The 15,886-nt window shown below is 54.0% G+C and overlaps 1 protein-coding gene across 2 annotated transcripts in view; it reads right to left on the bottom strand.

Annotated features, from left to right (window-relative positions):
* The window catches only part of RHBDL3 (rhomboid like 3), a 41,867-nt gene that overhangs the window by 21,231 nt on the left and 4,750 nt on the right, over positions 1 to 15,886 (bottom strand). For both annotated transcript variants that reach the window (XM_069481005.1, XM_069481006.1), the window contains 2 exons: positions 3,790 to 3,948; positions 1,433 to 1,657 (listed from right to left, as the gene is read on the bottom strand). In XM_069481005.1, the coding sequence (XP_069337106.1) occupies positions 1,433 to 1,657; positions 3,790 to 3,948 (384 nt within the window). The remainder of the gene's footprint in view (positions 1 to 1,432; positions 1,658 to 3,789; positions 3,949 to 15,886) is intronic.

The following is a 15,886-nucleotide window of genomic DNA, read 5'->3' as shown; positions in this document are numbered from 1 at the left end:
GCAGCAAATCCAGCTTCCAAGGCATCTCATTATCATTGGTCCTCAAATGGAAGTTAATAAATAGACCAACACAGTAAGCGCTTGAAGAACGAGTCCAAGAATATCTCAGAAAAAAATCGCAAGTACAACATGAACTTGGATGAAGCCGTAACAACAAACAGAGGAGCTCTGGCCCGCAGACCAGATATTCTGATTTAGAAAAATAGAAGGAAAAGAAGGATGCCACAAAGCCTCGCAATCCTGCCGTTTGATTAGGCAGGAACTTTACGAGAACATATGCAGAGGCAGTAATTAGGCCCATGGCTTTGGAAGAGAAACAGCCGAGATCATAAAACACCAAAGGGAAGCCAAGCGTCTATCTAGAAGCTGGAGTCGGGTGGAATGCGCAGGTCCTCGGATTGAACAGCCAGAAGAATTCCAAGTTTCATCACAAATGGGCACTGACACAGCAAGTGGTACCTTTGCATTCTGTTGCATAAGCAGGAGAATCTTAGCATAACAATAGGTCTGGATGATTCCCCCAGGAGAGAATGTGCTTTAGGAATGTTAAGCCCATACTTCCCTGGTCATAGACTCCCTCCCAGATGGATCTGCCTGACTTTTGTGTTCAGAGAGCACCAATAGCCATTCTCTCTCTCATTTTAAATAGAGTGTCCTGGGAGAGGGAGGGCAGGTCTGGTGACTCCTGATTTTCAGGTGTGAAAACAGAGTCCCAGGGGAGCAAATGACTGGTCCCCATTACCCACTCAGGGAGGAAATAAAATAAATTGACTTTCATGAGTTGGCCCCAAATCAGTGGCCCTATGACATTGTTTCTGTTGCTATTGTTCCGGTGGGTGTGGTCACGTGGGGATACCACTGTAGCGTGTGTTGCTTGAAGTAATAATCTTTGGAATATCTCTTTTTTTTTTTTTTAAGACAGAGTCTTACTCTGTTGCCCGGGCTAGAGGGCCATGGCATCAGCCTAGCTCACAGCAACCTCAAACTCCTGTGCTTAAGCGATCCTTCTGCCTCAGCCTCCCCAGTAGCTGGGACTAGAGGCATGTGCCACCATGCCCAGCTAATTTTTTTCTATATATATATTTAGCTGTCCATATAATTTCTTTTTATTTTTAGTAGAGACAGGGTCTCGCTCTTGCTCAGGCTGGTCTTGAACCCCTGAGCTCAAACAATCCTCCCACCTCGGCCTCCCAGAGTGCTAGGATTACAGGCGTGAGCCACCGCGCCAGGCCTGCAATATCTCTTTGCAGGCCAGGGTTGTACCCACACTTGTATTCACTGTCACGGGGTCTGACTTGCACAGACAACTGCTATCTGATCCTCCACTATCATCCTGTGGTGGAGAAGGATGTTCCCTCCCTCACGATCTCTGACACCCCCACCCGCCCACCTCCTCCAGGCTGAGCAGCCCTTTAACCCCCTCAGTCCTTGCCTCCAGCAGTGTGACCGTGAGCATGAACCAGGGCGGAGGGCAGCAGGTGTAGCTGTCGTAGTACCACTTGCGGTCAATCTCCCGGGGAAGGGTCTCATAGGCCACGTGGCGGATCAGGCGCTGCGAGAGGCTCAGCCCCTTCTCCTCCAGCAGGGCCTTGCTGCTCAGCCTGCGGTTGCCCTGCAGGATGGCCTGGCGGAAGCTGTTGGAACGCTTGTTGCTCATCTGGGCAAGAAACGGGGTGGGGAGAGGGTTAGAGGTGGGGCCTGGGGGAGCCCCCCACCCTGTTCCCAGCTAGCATGTTCCTTAGACCAGGCCTAAGCCCGTATCTCCCTTCCTTCTGTGGGAGTTAATAAGAAGCAACATTCACTGAGCTCTGTGTGTCAGGGATTCTTCTAAGCACGTCACATGTTTTGGCTCATTCGATACTCATGATTCTACCTGTTAGGTAAGGACCATAAATATCCCCTTCTACTGGATTAGGAAACTGAGGCACAGAGAGTTTTAGGAACCCACCAAGTTCAAACTCAGTATGGCTCCAGAGCCTGTATTTGTATTCACTGTATCTTCCTTCCGTCCACTCACTCATCATCCATCCATCACAGTTTAGAGAGCAACTACTAAGTGTTAGGCGCATTACCAGACACAGGGGACACAGAGGTGCTTAAGACAGACAGGTAATCAGCAATTGTAGCTCAGAGTAATGGCTGTTGCGGGAGTACACATGAGGGAGTCCAATCTGGTCCCAAGGTGGTCAGGGAGGGCTTCCTGGAGGAAGTGGTGTCTGAGTGAGAACCAGAGTCTGCCTGACCCCAGCCCCTGAGCTCTCTGCCCTCCTCAGAGCTTCCTCACTGGTGGGCCCCTTCTCCATCTGGTCTCTAGCACAGCCCTGCTCATCTGAATAGACAATGGTTAGCTGCTCCAGCTCAGATCTTGAACAGAGAAATCCCAACAGTAACGAGTAACTTGCTGTCCTGCACTCGCACAGAGGCTCCACTGACCCCTGGCTGGAGAGAAGCCGCTCCCGGGCCCAGAGTGGCCCACTCTGTCCTGAGACTGAGCAGGGCATCTTCTTGCAGCAAACACACTGGCGCTGGGGCTGCCTGTGCAGTCTCAAACCCATGGCCTGGCCTTTGGTGGCACTGCTGGGCTCCATGTCACAGGGCTCACCTCCTCAGCCCATCCCATGAATCCTGACTGTCCCTACCTCCCCAAATCAGCCCAGCTCTGTCCCCTGCCCTCCAAGAGGCCTGCTCCCCGGGTCTACTCTGAACAGCAGTAGATTCCTCCACCCCGAAAGCCCCACGGCAGCTCCGTGCAATCGTGCCAACCCCGTGCCAAGGCCGGCCCTCAGCCAAGAGGCTGTAAAACAACTCCACACCCGGGGCATCCACATCAGAGAGCTCGCGTGGCCCAGTGACAGGCTCGAGTGGTGCCGGCTGCCCCATCGCTAGTGCCTTTGAATTCTAGGAGCCTGGGGCACTTCACACAAGTCATCTCACTCTTGCTCCCTCCATGCGTGACGTGAAGAGAGGCGACCAGCTCCATTTCACCAAGAGGGAAACGTTTGGTCTTGTATTAGTCCTGGTGTTCACGCAGCTTCCACTGAAGTCACATCCACCCCGCTGTGGGTGAAGTGCCGCCTGCTCACCCACTGAATCCCTCGCCACAGTAGCCCCCAGATGGCACAGCATTAACTCTCAGTGACAGGGAAGTCCCACCCTGAGATACCAGGCCACTGGGCAGGACTCATGGGCCTCCCTTCTCCAGGCCCTTTGACAACCCAGGGCGTCGTCCAGCAGTCTGTGAGCGCTGGCCTGAGCCTCCCAGCACCCACTCCCCAGCCCCTCTCCTGCCAGCAGTACCCCCTCCTCCCAGCCCTCCATCCGGGTGGAACTGACCCCACTCTCAGCTCCAGGGCTGGGGCACTGACTGGTCTGAGTCAATCCACCCATCCCCCGACCCAACCTAGGCCAATGGGAGGGAGAAAAATCTCAGGCCTTGTACTGGAACTACCACCAAAAAAAGGTGTCTCTCTCTCTCTCTCTCTCTCTTTCTGTTTCTCCATGGTGAGGCCCAAGGGCATGAGGGCTGGAACAGCTGCAGCCACTTGGCTGCCACAATGGGAGGGTCTGGGATTGCCAGGGGCTGCCTGGAGGACTGGCTGACACTGCAGAAGGCAGAGCCTGAGAGACAAAGAGAAGATGGGTCCTGGGTAGCATCCGCTCATCCGTGGAGGCCGGATTGTTTCAATGCTGCAGTCCAGCAGACCCCTTTAATTGTCTCAATCCCTTTAATGCCTCTAAGCCACAACCCCGAACAGGCCGGCCCAGCGTCAAGGGCCCCAGAGCGCTCACCAGGTTGACAAAGTCCTGGTAGCAGATCTGCCCGTCTGCGTGGCTGTCGGCGAGGGCCAGGAGCACCTCCTTTTTGTGCGGGTCCAGCTTGGCACTATGGCTCTCCAGGAGGCTGCGGAACGTGCCTGTGCTGATGTAGCCCGTGTTCCCGGGGTCGAACTGAGGGAGAAGCACAGGCAGCAGCGGGGTGAGTGGGCCACCGCCCTCCTGGCACGGAGGTGGCTGTCCTGTCTCCTCCACCACAGGCTCTGTCCCCAGCCCTCTGCCAGCAGAGACCCAGGTGGAATCTGAGAGGTTTGCAAGGCCCACCTGGGAAATACCTAAACAGGGCACGAACAACCACTTACAATCCTAGAGGGCCCCGAGGACCTTCAGGGTCTCCCGGTCCAACACGTCGCATGGATGAGGAAACTGAGGCTGAGGTTAAACTGCCCGTCAGCAGCTGACCGTGGAGAGGAAAGCAGGAATGAAAAGGCGATGAGAGGAGGGAGATTAGGGACTTCTGGGATCTGGGACGGGGGAGAGGACAGCAGGAAGAGGAAGTTTCAGCAGAAGACCTTTTGTGGTGACAGGCAAAGAGGAAGGGAGTTGGGCCGGAGGGACTCCAGAGGGGCTGCTTGAGGGATGGGGCGGGGGCATAGCCTTGCGAGTACTCAAGTCCTTTTGTGTGTGGCCGCCGGCCCCTCCCATACCCACACCGCTGGCAGGGCTGGCAGGGCCCCCCAAAGACACTCTGCTTGGCTGGTTTGGTTTTGTTTTTGTGCGTGTGCATGTGTGTGTGTGTATGTGGTGTGTGTGCGTTTTACCACCATGCTCTCTTGTCCTTTGAGGCTTTGCACACGTAGGTCCCAGCCTAGGATTCCCTGTCCTCCTAGGCTCCCTGGGAGACTCCGACTCACCCTTCCTGACCACTCAGCCATCCCCTTCCCAGGAGGCTCCCCCAGACGTGGCCTGTTCTCGCTGCAGCCCCCGCACTTCGGACAGACCTCTGGCTCCAGCCCGCACCGGGCCCTCCCTGGTTGGTATCACAACTTTACCCCCGGTGCTGAGCACAGAGCCTGGCCTTCTGGGCACTCAGATGAATAAACAGTGGACATTCAGAGGAACACACGGCCACTGATCTTCCATGAAAAGCTTCATCAGCTCAGGAAAGGCCGGACCACATTCACCTCTCCCTGAACCTGCGGTCCATCTTTCCCCACGGAGCCCACCCAATTCCCCCAACACACACACCCTGCTAGGAAATAACACTGACCGCCCCTCGTGGACGCCGGGAGCTCTCCTGTCCCCAGAGTGCTTCCCCACACAAGACTCTGCCGCAGCCCGGACATGTTGCTGTGAGCTGCTTAGATTTTAAAGGGCAAACAGACATTGAGGACGTGTGTGTGCAGGACGAGGAGGTCTGGAAGACCAAACCCATGTTTTCCCTTTTTCTAGATAAGGTCAATGAAGAATATTTTAGGAAAGTGGATTCTGTGTGCAGCCTTTCTAAGACAACCCAAGAGCAACAGTCAGGAATCCCAGTCACGGAATATTCCAATTCTCCCCAGAATCCAACAAGAGAGGACATCTATTGATTTTTTAAAAATGTTTTTAGAGACAAGGTCTCCCTCTGACACCCAGGCTGGAGTGCAATGACACGATCATCGCTCACTGCAGCCCCGAACTCCTGGGCTCAAGTGATCCTCCCGCCTCAGCCTCCTAAGCAGCTGGGACTACAAGCATGTGCCACCACACTCGGCTTGAGGCTTATTTTAAAATCTGTATATCCCCCCCACCCTCAAGCCAAAATACCAGGTTTCAGGGATGACACCTAATTGGTTCACACCATCAAGTATTTCAGGAAACTCACCTATCTGCTCGCTACTCCATAAAGATCTTTAAGAATAAAAACACCTAATGTTTGGTGAGAGTTTTCATGGGGCCAAATATTGTTCTAAGCGTTTTATGTATATAATTCCTTTGACCCTGATGACAACCTTATGTAGCAGATCCTTTTAACATCCCCATAGCAGAGGAGGAAACAGGGGCACAGAGCGGGTAGACGACTTGCCCAGCAAGTGGCAGCGTCAGGACCCCCCATCCAGGCAGCTTAGCGTTGCCTCTAAACCACGCCTGGCAGCCACCAACTTTTAACTTCCAGAGGCTGCTCTTTTGCTCAGAAGCAACATTTATGGACAAAAGCAGTTAAGTGCAGACCCCGGAGAGGCAGGGGCTCCAGGAGTCTAAGAGTCCTATCGTAAACAGAGATTTTTAAAGCAGGAAAGAGCCTCGAACAGCACCACTTCCGACCTCCTTAAACTGAAGCCTAGACAGGGAAAGGAGCAATGGCAGCCAGGCAGGGTCTCCTTCCTTGGTGTCTGGGATGCCCCCATCCCTGCAGGCCACCTGTACCAACTCCCACTCCATCGCAGCAGGGACTCAGGTCCCACGGGGCCCTCCTGTGCTGGGTGGGCAAATAGGGGTAGGGGTGGGGGTGGGGTTGAGTCCTGGGAAGCTCTACAGCAGGCACTGCAGGAGGGCAGGGGTCTCTCCTGCCTCAGCTGGGGGAGAGAGCCCAGTGGCTTTGCAGGGACCAATCCCCTCCCAGGGGCTGCCTCACAGGCTTGGGAAGGCTGGAATGGGGAGGGCTGGGGGGGCTGGGTCAGGCTCCAGACAAAGAACCACCTGCTCTCCTCCCCTCCCTCCCCCTCCTGGGCTCCCTGCTGTAGCCCTGGTGACTCCTCCAGCCCCCACCCCCACCAGGGCCTGCCCGCCCTGCCCCAGCACAGGACAGGCTCCAGACTGTAGAGAACAAGCTGGAATCAGGCCGAGTCTCGTTCTCTGCCAAAACTCTACCTTTCATGGCAGGGCAGACAGGCCAGACAATGGGGGGTCATGGCTACCCGAATAACAAGGCCCCAGGGATGCCCGAGGATGCCTGGGGGAGGGAGAGAGGCAGGGAGGGCAGCTGCCTGGGCTCCGTGAGTGCACACAGAACACCTTTCCACCCCTGCCCCAACACCTGGGAAGGGGAGGACAACAGCAGGCACTAATTATGGCCATGGGGCATGGGGGTGAGGGACAGAGAGAGGGAGATGAAGGGAGAAGGAGACTCAGAGACAGCGTGTGTCCTGAAGGCAGGAGAGAGGTGGGCCCACAGCCCCAGAAGGAAGCTGAGAGCTTCTAACTGCGGCTGCACCCCTCACTCAGGGGGAGCTAAGACAAGGCTAAGCCAGTCTTACCTCGGCCACTCACCAGGGTTGGTGTGATCTCACCTACACACAGGCTGAGTGGTGGGCCGGGGCAAAGGCAGCCTGGCAGCTCGCCAGGCCCGGGGGCTCTGCAACCTGCTCCACTTGCCTGTGCAATTCAAGTGGGCAAAGTCCCCGCAAAGCTGGGCGCAGCCCTCTGTCATGGAAGCATGGCTGACCCTCTCTGGGCGCACCTCTACGTTTAGCCTCCTGCACAGCCCGCTAAGGGGGAAGAGATCATACCAGCCCCGTGGTTTGGAGCCCCGGAAAACAAGCCCATTAAATGCAATCTCCTTGTTAAGGTCCTGAAGCTCCCCTGCCCCTGCCCCTGCCCCCAGATACTCCATGCCCTGGATTCGCCCACTTTAGCAGAGGGCACTTTAGCAGAGGGCACTTTAGCAGAGGGCACTCAGGATGAGGTCTGGGGCTGGTCTGGGGCTGTGAACAGGTTCTGGGGGAACCCCACGGGGAGCCAGGCGCCAGGGAGCTGCCTCCTGAATGGGGCCCAGCGTGGAGGAAGGGCTGGCCATGTGCACATTCAGCTGAGAGAATGCTGAGTCGAGGGAGGAAATGGGCACGGCGTGGAGCCAGCCTTGAAAAGAGCTCCAGAGGCTCCGAAGGGACTTTTATTTAATCCCACCAGTACCCAATACCCAGCCTAATCCCCTAGGTGGCCAGTTCTTCCCAGCCTGGGGCCTCACACACATCCCCCTCCCCACCTCCCACTCTGCACCCCTTCCTGGGGCACTTAGTCCACACAGGCTGGGGAAACAACCCATCCAATTCTCTCCATATTACTGCCATCTGGGGCTCCTTCCCCCGCTCTGGGGCAAGGGGCAGGGGGAGAGTTCAGGAAGGAGCCCCCAACTCCAGCTGCTGTGCCATCTTGGACAGTTCATTCAACCACCCTGCCTCAGTTTCCCCATCAATCAAGTAGGAAAAATCCCTTCTCAGGGAGTTGTAAGGGGGGTCCATGCCAACCCGCATGCATATAAGCGTGCCATACGCAAATGGCGGATAGGGAAAGACAAATCCACAGCCCACACAGCCCATGGGGGCAGCCGGCCTTCTATTCTGAATTCTTGCACAGTCAAGGGGCTGATGGGAAAGTCAGGGTCAGGATGGGGGCTCTACGTGGCGGGGGTGAGGTGGGGCTGGGACCACTGGGATCTGTGCTGTCAGTGATACCTGGCAACACTGAGGAGAGGGCAGCAGGTCGGAAAATCACAAATCACAGTCCAGGAGATGGGAAGGAACCTCAGTGGTTTCACACTGAGTGCGACAGGGTTCTAGGGGCTGTGGGGCCAACACGGCCCAGAGGTGGTGGGAGGGGATTGCTGAGCAGCCCCCCAGCCCTCCTCGGGCAGAGCAGCTTCACTCTGAGCTACTTTCTATACTGGCCTTCTGCATACACCGGCGGGGCACCGCCACCATCAGAGCTGATGTGTGGAATGTTTGCTATGTATCAGGCACAACCTCACCGAAACCTCAGGCCACCACACATCCTGGTTTGCCTGGGACAGTCCTGGCTTGTACCTGTTGTCCAAGCCTGACTATTAGCAATGCCACCTTCACTCTCAAAATGTTCTAGTTTGGCTGACAACTTGTGTGGTCCCACTCTATTTATTAATCTTTTTTTCTTTTTTTTAAAGTATAGATAGGGTCTTGCTCTTGTTCAGGCTGGTCTGGAACTCCTGAGCTCATGTGATCCTCCTACCTCGACCTTCCAGAGTGTTAGGATTACAGGCGTGAGCCACCGCGCCCAGCTCCGCCGTGTTTAAACCTTACAGTAACAACACTATTGCTAGCTCCATTTTACAGGGGCAGAAACTTAGGCATCAAGAGCTGAGTTGTCCACATTTGAACAGCTGGTCCTTGGAGCAGATGGATTCACACCCAGGCAGAGGGGCCCAAAGCCTGCACTCTCTCCCCTCATTAGGATGCTGTGGCTAAAAAGGGTTTGAGAGACCCCAGAACAATCCTCTTATCTGTTCATCTAACACATATTTACTAAGGATCAACTGTGGCCCAGACATCACACCCATTTTATGAGGAAACAGGTCCAGAGAGCAAAATGAGCAAAAGAAACTAGCCCAAGGTCAGAGAGCAAGTTAGAGGTCGACATGGAAATAGTTCAGGGCTCCTCACTGGGGTGGCCGGCCCCAGCCTTACTCTCCCTTGTTGTTCTGTCCTGTTTAGTCGTACGAAATGTAGCCCCTGGAGAAGGTTTCCCAGTGCGTAGAGTACCAGGCCCAAGATGGTACGTGAAATGAGGATTCTGTGGTCCCACGGTTTGGGGACCCTCTCTGAGGGGGGCAATGCACAGAGCCACATTGAGGGCTCTGCAAGGTCTTACAGTGGAGAAACCTGTCTGATTTTGTTCAGCCCAGCGTTTTTTAAACTTATTTGGCCTTAGATCATAGTATTTTTCACAGTAACGCTGTGGAACACTCTTTGGGAAAAAAGCATGCGTCCACAGGCGAGTCATGCTTCCCTTTTGTGAAACCCGCCCCTTTGTCGGCGGTTCAGAGCCAGCCTTTCGCTTCCATCTCATGCGTGGCACCGGCTCTCAAGGCAGCTGACGCTTTGCTGGAGTCCTCGGCAAAGTTAAAGTTCGCGGGATCCAGGCCCAGCCGGAGGGTTGACTGGGGACACCGGGCCCCGGGAGAGGCGGAGGGCTCAGAGACCGGCCCAGGGCCGAGCTCTCAGGGAACACACCCTGCTGGAGCTGGGATTTGCCGGCTCAGCACCCAGGACAGCAGCACTGCTTCCCCTGCAGCCCACGAGCCGGCCAAGGCTCCCACAGTTGCCCAGCAGCAAGAAAGAGGGAAACACATCTATTTTATATCTCGTATGTATGTGTGATTTGCACACAGTGCATTTCCAGGATAAATACATGTCTGGTCCCTGTTCCCAGTGCTTGAGCTCTCTCCCCTAGGGGACCCGCTCCCTATCCGTGATCTGGGAAGGCCCAGGACCTTGGTGACGGGTGTGAGGACTCTTAAGGACCCAAAGGCAGCACCTAGGGCCAACGAACCAGCTGCCATCCCAGTGAAGACCTCTTGGGTCTGGAAGGTGGGGACCTGGGATCTAGAGCAGGTTCCCATCCGGGTCCCCATGTCTCCTCTCCGTCCACCAAGGCAGAACGAGCCCTAGGAAATGACACACAGCATGTGTGCTGGAGGCAGCTGTCCCTCCCCACTGTGGCGGGGGCCGGGGGGTGACCATGGCTCATCTGCTGGCTCCCTGCATCATTACCCGGCTTCTGAGCACAGCGGAATTAAAGAGGCTGCCCAGGGCTCTATGGCTCAGCAGAGCTGTCCCCACCCAACAGCCAGAGCCCACCAGGGAACTGTGGCCCATTCACGGATATTTACAGCCCCATAAATTAGGTCCAGGCTGCAGCTGCCAGGGTCAAGAGGGGAGGTTATGGGAGCAGGAGCTTTCTCTTCCAGTTCTCCTTTCTTGCAAATGAGGATGCTAATTCGCCCCATGGAGAAAACTACCTCACACTCTTCCCCTGACCTTTTGATACTGACTTTCGCAAATATTTTATGATTTCTGTTCTCACACCAACCTAGAGTAAGATAGTCCCATTGAACAGATATGGACACTGAGGACTCAGATGTGCCACCTGCCCAGAGGCTCTCCCAGGGAGTAGAACAGGGCACCATCTGGCCTGCTGCAAGCTGGGGCTGGAGTGGATTTTCAAAGACCTCAAGCCTCCATGGAAAGGGGAGAGACCAGCTCCCAAAGACCAGGTTCTGACCCCTCCTGTCCTCCAGCCTCCCCAGATGGAGACACGAGGGGCCCCTGTGCTCTCTGCTCCCCTGGGATCTGGCTGGGCCAGGCCGCTGACAGCTGGAGAAGCGTCAGTCAGCGATGCCAGCATTCCCAGTTGTACTGTTTCTGCTCTTTCAGCTGCCACCACAGGGGGCTGAGGGAGGGCAGCTCAGCCCTCTCAAGGGGCTCACCCCAAAGCCCCAAGCCAGGCTCCTGAGCACCCCTCCCCGTAAGTCAAACAGGAATACCAGGGTGGGGCCGGCAGGCTGCGTAGGGAGCAGTAGGGAGCCGCAGCACTGCCCTGAGCAGAGAAGCGGGCATGCTGGCCTGAGTCCAGGCTGAGCCGCTGGACAACTGGCATGTTTCCAGAGAACCACCTAGCTCTCCCGAAGCCTGGGCAGTGAGGGGGAGAAAAGACCTCACGCCTTCTCTAGAATGCAGGAAGCTGGGGTTGGGCGGGCAGTGAGGCGTGGGGGACTGTCTCTTTCCACCCTGACAGCCACCCCTAGGAGACCCTGCTTCTCCTCCTTCGGCACCCCAGGCCCCCCAGCACACAGACAACTTCCCTCCCCATTCCAGGACTGGCCCCTGCCTTTGCCACACCACAGACTCCGAGGGGGCATTGGAGGCTGTGACTCAGAGGTGGGCCCCAGGGTACCCAGGAGGAGCAGACCTAATGCCCATGCTGACTCATCTGGCCCAGCCTGACAGCTGCCTGGGGACAGAAGCCATGCCCCAGCCATAAAGCCCAGGAGTCTCAAGGGAGCAGCAGACAGGGGGAGGGGGGTGGATGTGAGCAGGGAGGGAGGTCTGCCATCTGCCCCCCTCTTCCCTGCAGCCTAAATCCTGGCCCCTGCTGCTTCTCTTGGAAGCCATCAAAGGGTCCCTCTGGCCCCCCAGAAAGAGAGCTGAGAGACCCAGGGAGGAGAGGAGAGGGGTATAGCACAGGCTGGGTGGGATAAAGGGGCACTAAACGGCTCCTTCACCTCCGTGGCCCTTCCGTCTAGCTTCAGAAGCCACCCAGAAGCCTCACGTGCAAACACACGCAACTGCTGTAGAGGGTCCTCCTTTGCTCTGTGTCTTTGGGCAAGCCCCGCCCCCTCAGGCCTCAGTTTCCTCCTTTGTAAACAAGAGGCAGCACCACTCCCCTCACAGCCCTGCTGACAACGAACAGACATGCACGCAGCCAGACAGTCAACCCGTGCTCCCTCAAAGGAATATTTACTGACTCGAACCTGTACCTTGCTTCAAAAAAGCCAGGGCAATGGGGATGGGGCTACCCCTAGTTGCTCACAGCTCGAGACACATATGGACTCATTTCCATAGCACAAGATGGTGCCCTGGACCCAAATCTCACGATCGACCACCACCTAACGGTCCAGCAGGAATTGTCCAATCAGAACACCGGACAGAGAGCAGGGCTGGCCCAGTCCACCTGGTGGCCAGATGCCTCATCTTCACTCTTCACCCTCCGCCATGCCCACGCTCCCCAGGCAGTCTTTGTCCAAAAACATCTCTCCTTTCTCTCTGGAAAGTTCAGGGGCAAGACAGCTTGATATGGTAGAAGGAACCCAGATTGGTGATCTGGACACTTTGACTGAAGATCTAGGTCTATTATATGTCAGTGTCCTTTGTGAAAAGTTTGTATTTTTTTTTTTTTTTTTTGAGACAGAGTCTCACTTTGTTGCCCAGGCTAGAGTGAGTGCCGTGGCGTCAGCTTAGCTCACAGCAACCTCAGACTCCTCGGCTTAAGCGATCCTACTGCCTCAGCCTCCCGAGTAGCTGGGACTACAGGCATGCGCCACTATGCCCGGCTAATTTTTCTATATATATTTTTAGTTGTCCATATAATTTCTTTCTATTTTTAGTAGAGACGGGGTCTCGCTCTTGCTAAGGCTGGTCTCGAACTCCTGACCTCGAGCGATCCTCCCGCCTCGGCCTCCCAGAGTGCTAGGATTACAGGCGTGAGCCACCGCGCCCGGCCAAAAGTTTGTATTTCTTTAAATTCCAGTAACATTCAACAATATGTATCAGGTGCTCACCATATACTGTGCCAAGGACTATACACACACCATTCCATCTTCACAACGCTGAGGGGAAGGTATCATTCTAGCCACTTTACAGATATGAAAACTGAGGCCTGAAGAGGTTACCTGGCTCACCCATTGTCATGCAGCAAGTAGGAGCAGAACTGGGACTTAACCCAGATGTGTGTCCTCTCCACCTGCCTTAGTTACTCCAGGCACCAACTAATGGGAGTCTGCAGGGCCTGGGGGCAGAAACGCAGTTCAGAGAGCAAAGTTGGGCTCTGGTCCCAGCTCTGACACTATTGCACCAAGTGACCTTAGCAAGCCACTGACTTCTGTTTCCTGATTTGCAAGATGAGCAGACTGGGCAAGATGCTTCTATCATCCTTCTAGTAACCCATGCTCCTTGAGTTGGCAGCAGCCACACGGTGGCAGAGGGGCCACCATGAATGTGGTAGCACCACGGTCAGAGCCTGTTTCTGGAGAGGTTATTTTAACCCAAGACAATGCATGCAGGGCTGTAGCGCGACCTGTCATTCACTCACACATGTGTATACCTATCGTGTCAGGCAGGCAGCCAGGCAGCGTCCCATCTTGAATCCCTTGGCCCTACTGCCCAACGCTATCAAATGCATTCTGGGGAGTGGCCAGGGATAAAGGGTTAACTCCAGCATGACTGATGGGGTCAGCGGGGCAGGAGCAGGGTGGGCAAGCTGGCTTTGTGGTGGAGCGAAGTGCACAGCCTCAAGAGTCCTGGAGGCCACTTGATAAGGGGATGGGGCTCCAGAGCCCGAGCGAGGCCTCCAGTTAAGCCCATGGCTTTGTCCCTCTCCGGGAACTCCGTTCTGCTGGTTAATCGTGTGTTCTGGGGGCCGCGGTCAATGCCGCTGTCTCTGGGGCAGGTGTTTTCTGTGCGGCTCCTTGCTAATCCCTTCAGCGGTCTCATCCAAACCTCTTTTCATCTCCTAGAACTCCAGTAAGCCAGGTTGCAGGGGGACTACAAATGAGGTGGGTGTCAGGGTCAGCCAAGGAAAGACGTCCAGGCTGGAGAGAAGGGGGCTGGGCAGGGGAGTCTCTGGGGGAAAGGAAGCAGAAAAATCCTCTGGGCTCAGAAGTGGCTCTTTCCCGAGGAGCTGCCTTCCCCATAGGAGTCTGGACCTCAGAAGTGGTCTTTGTGCTTCTCCCAGCAAACTCTGATTCCCAGTCAAGAGATATTTGTTGAATGTCCACTGGGAATTGGATATTACACAGGGAATTTCCATTTCCATTTAATTCTCACAGTCACCCTGGAGTTAAAGATTATCACCCTGGGACGAGCCGAAGTGGCTCATGCCTATAGTCCTAGCACCCTGGGAGGCTGAGGCGGGAGGATCGCTTGAGCTCAGGAGTTCAAGACCAGTCCGAGCAAAAGTGAGACTCCATCTCTATAAAAAATAGAAAAATCAGCGGGCTGTGGTAGCGCACACCTGTAGTCCCAGCTACTCAGGAGGCTGAGGCAGGAGGATCGCTTGAGTCTAGGAGCTGGAGGTTGCTGTGAGCTATGATGATACCACTGCACTCTAGCCCAGGTGACAAAGCAAGACTCTGTCTCAAAACAAGAAATAAATAACAAATAAATAAAAATAAAGATTATCATCCCCATTTTACAGAGGAAGAAACTGAGGCTAAGAGAACTAATGTAATTGCTCCCAATCACAAAGTTGGTTAAATTTGAACCCAGGTCTACCTGACTCCAAATCCAAGGTTCTGCCCCCAGCGGCCCACCTAACCTGCTCCATGCTCTGTTCATAACACACGTTTATAATTGCAGTGGGATAGTCAACACCTGTCTGCTTTCCTTCTGAGAAATTAGCAAGACTGGGGCCTCTTTTTAGGGTCCAGGAAATGCACACTCCCCGTGGGAAGGGGAAAAGGAAGATACAATCAGGTTACTTTCAAGTCTTCCTTTTCCCTCTTGTTCTTTTGAGCTTAAAAGCAATTGTGCTTTGTTGATTTAACAAAACTCTGCTCCAAACCCTTTTTGCTCATTAAACATTCGGAGATCTTGGAGGCATTTTAAGGGTGAACCTGGAAATGGCTTTTCCAACCTATGAAGCCCAGTCCCATATTTGCCAGTGACCCACTATTTGGCCTTTGATCAAAAAAATATATATATATATATTTTTTGAGACAGGGTCTTGCTCTGTCACCTGGTCCTTGATCAAATATTTGACCTTGGATCAAAGCTCCCTGGGATTCAGGAAGAGACTGAGATTGAGACTATCAAAGCATAATCTGAAAAAGAGGAGCTTGTCAGAAACCTCTGGAACAAATATAAAGCAATAACTAAAGGGTACATTACCTGTGCAAAATATCAGTGGCATAGATCAGAAATAAAAAATAAAACCAACACAAATAAAAATTCACCAATTGACAACATTTCTCAAACAATGTATAAAGAAAGGGTTTCCTAGTAAGAGATGGACAGGAATAAAACCCAGATGGGGTAGAGGGTTATATGATTTCTTTTATCATAGCAAAAGTAGTAGGAAATAGAGGGGCATATTTACGAGATCTGGAGAGGGATGGACACTCTCTCAGGCCTGAAGCAATAGGAAGACTCAAGAAGGAAAAGTCCAACAGATTTGATTAGAAAAATAAGCTATTTTTACCATAATATTACACTATGACAACAGATTGATATTTATGTTAACTTCAAAATACATTTAAATATGAAGGAATAAAAAAAATTTAAGTAAGTATTTAGGAAAACCATCAAGATCCCAAATATATGAAAAGATAATTGTGTCAAGGAGTTCAAATAGGAAAGGAACGCATGGAACATCGGGGGTTGAACAGATGACCTGCAGGTTTCAAGCCTGCGGTAACTTCTGGGCCCTGTGGGGAGGAGCTGGGAGAGTGAGGAGGGATGGTGAGGCTTGGCCCTCCTACACCCCTGTTTGAGCAGACCAAAGGCCAGAACACCAGGTGGGCCAGGGAAGCTGCCAAGGGACTGGGTCACCTGCTTTTTTCACCTCCAATTCCCACAAAAGGCATCTCGGCCATTTAGCTGAA

This window comes from Eulemur rufifrons, chromosome 9 (assembly GCF_041146395.1).
Source record: "Eulemur rufifrons isolate Redbay chromosome 9, OSU_ERuf_1, whole genome shotgun sequence".
In the NCBI taxonomy this organism is placed as follows: domain Eukaryota; kingdom Metazoa; phylum Chordata; class Mammalia; order Primates; family Lemuridae; genus Eulemur; species Eulemur rufifrons.
The sequence above is the reverse complement of the archived record's forward strand: the minus strand, read 5'-3'. Positions and strand labels throughout refer to the sequence as shown.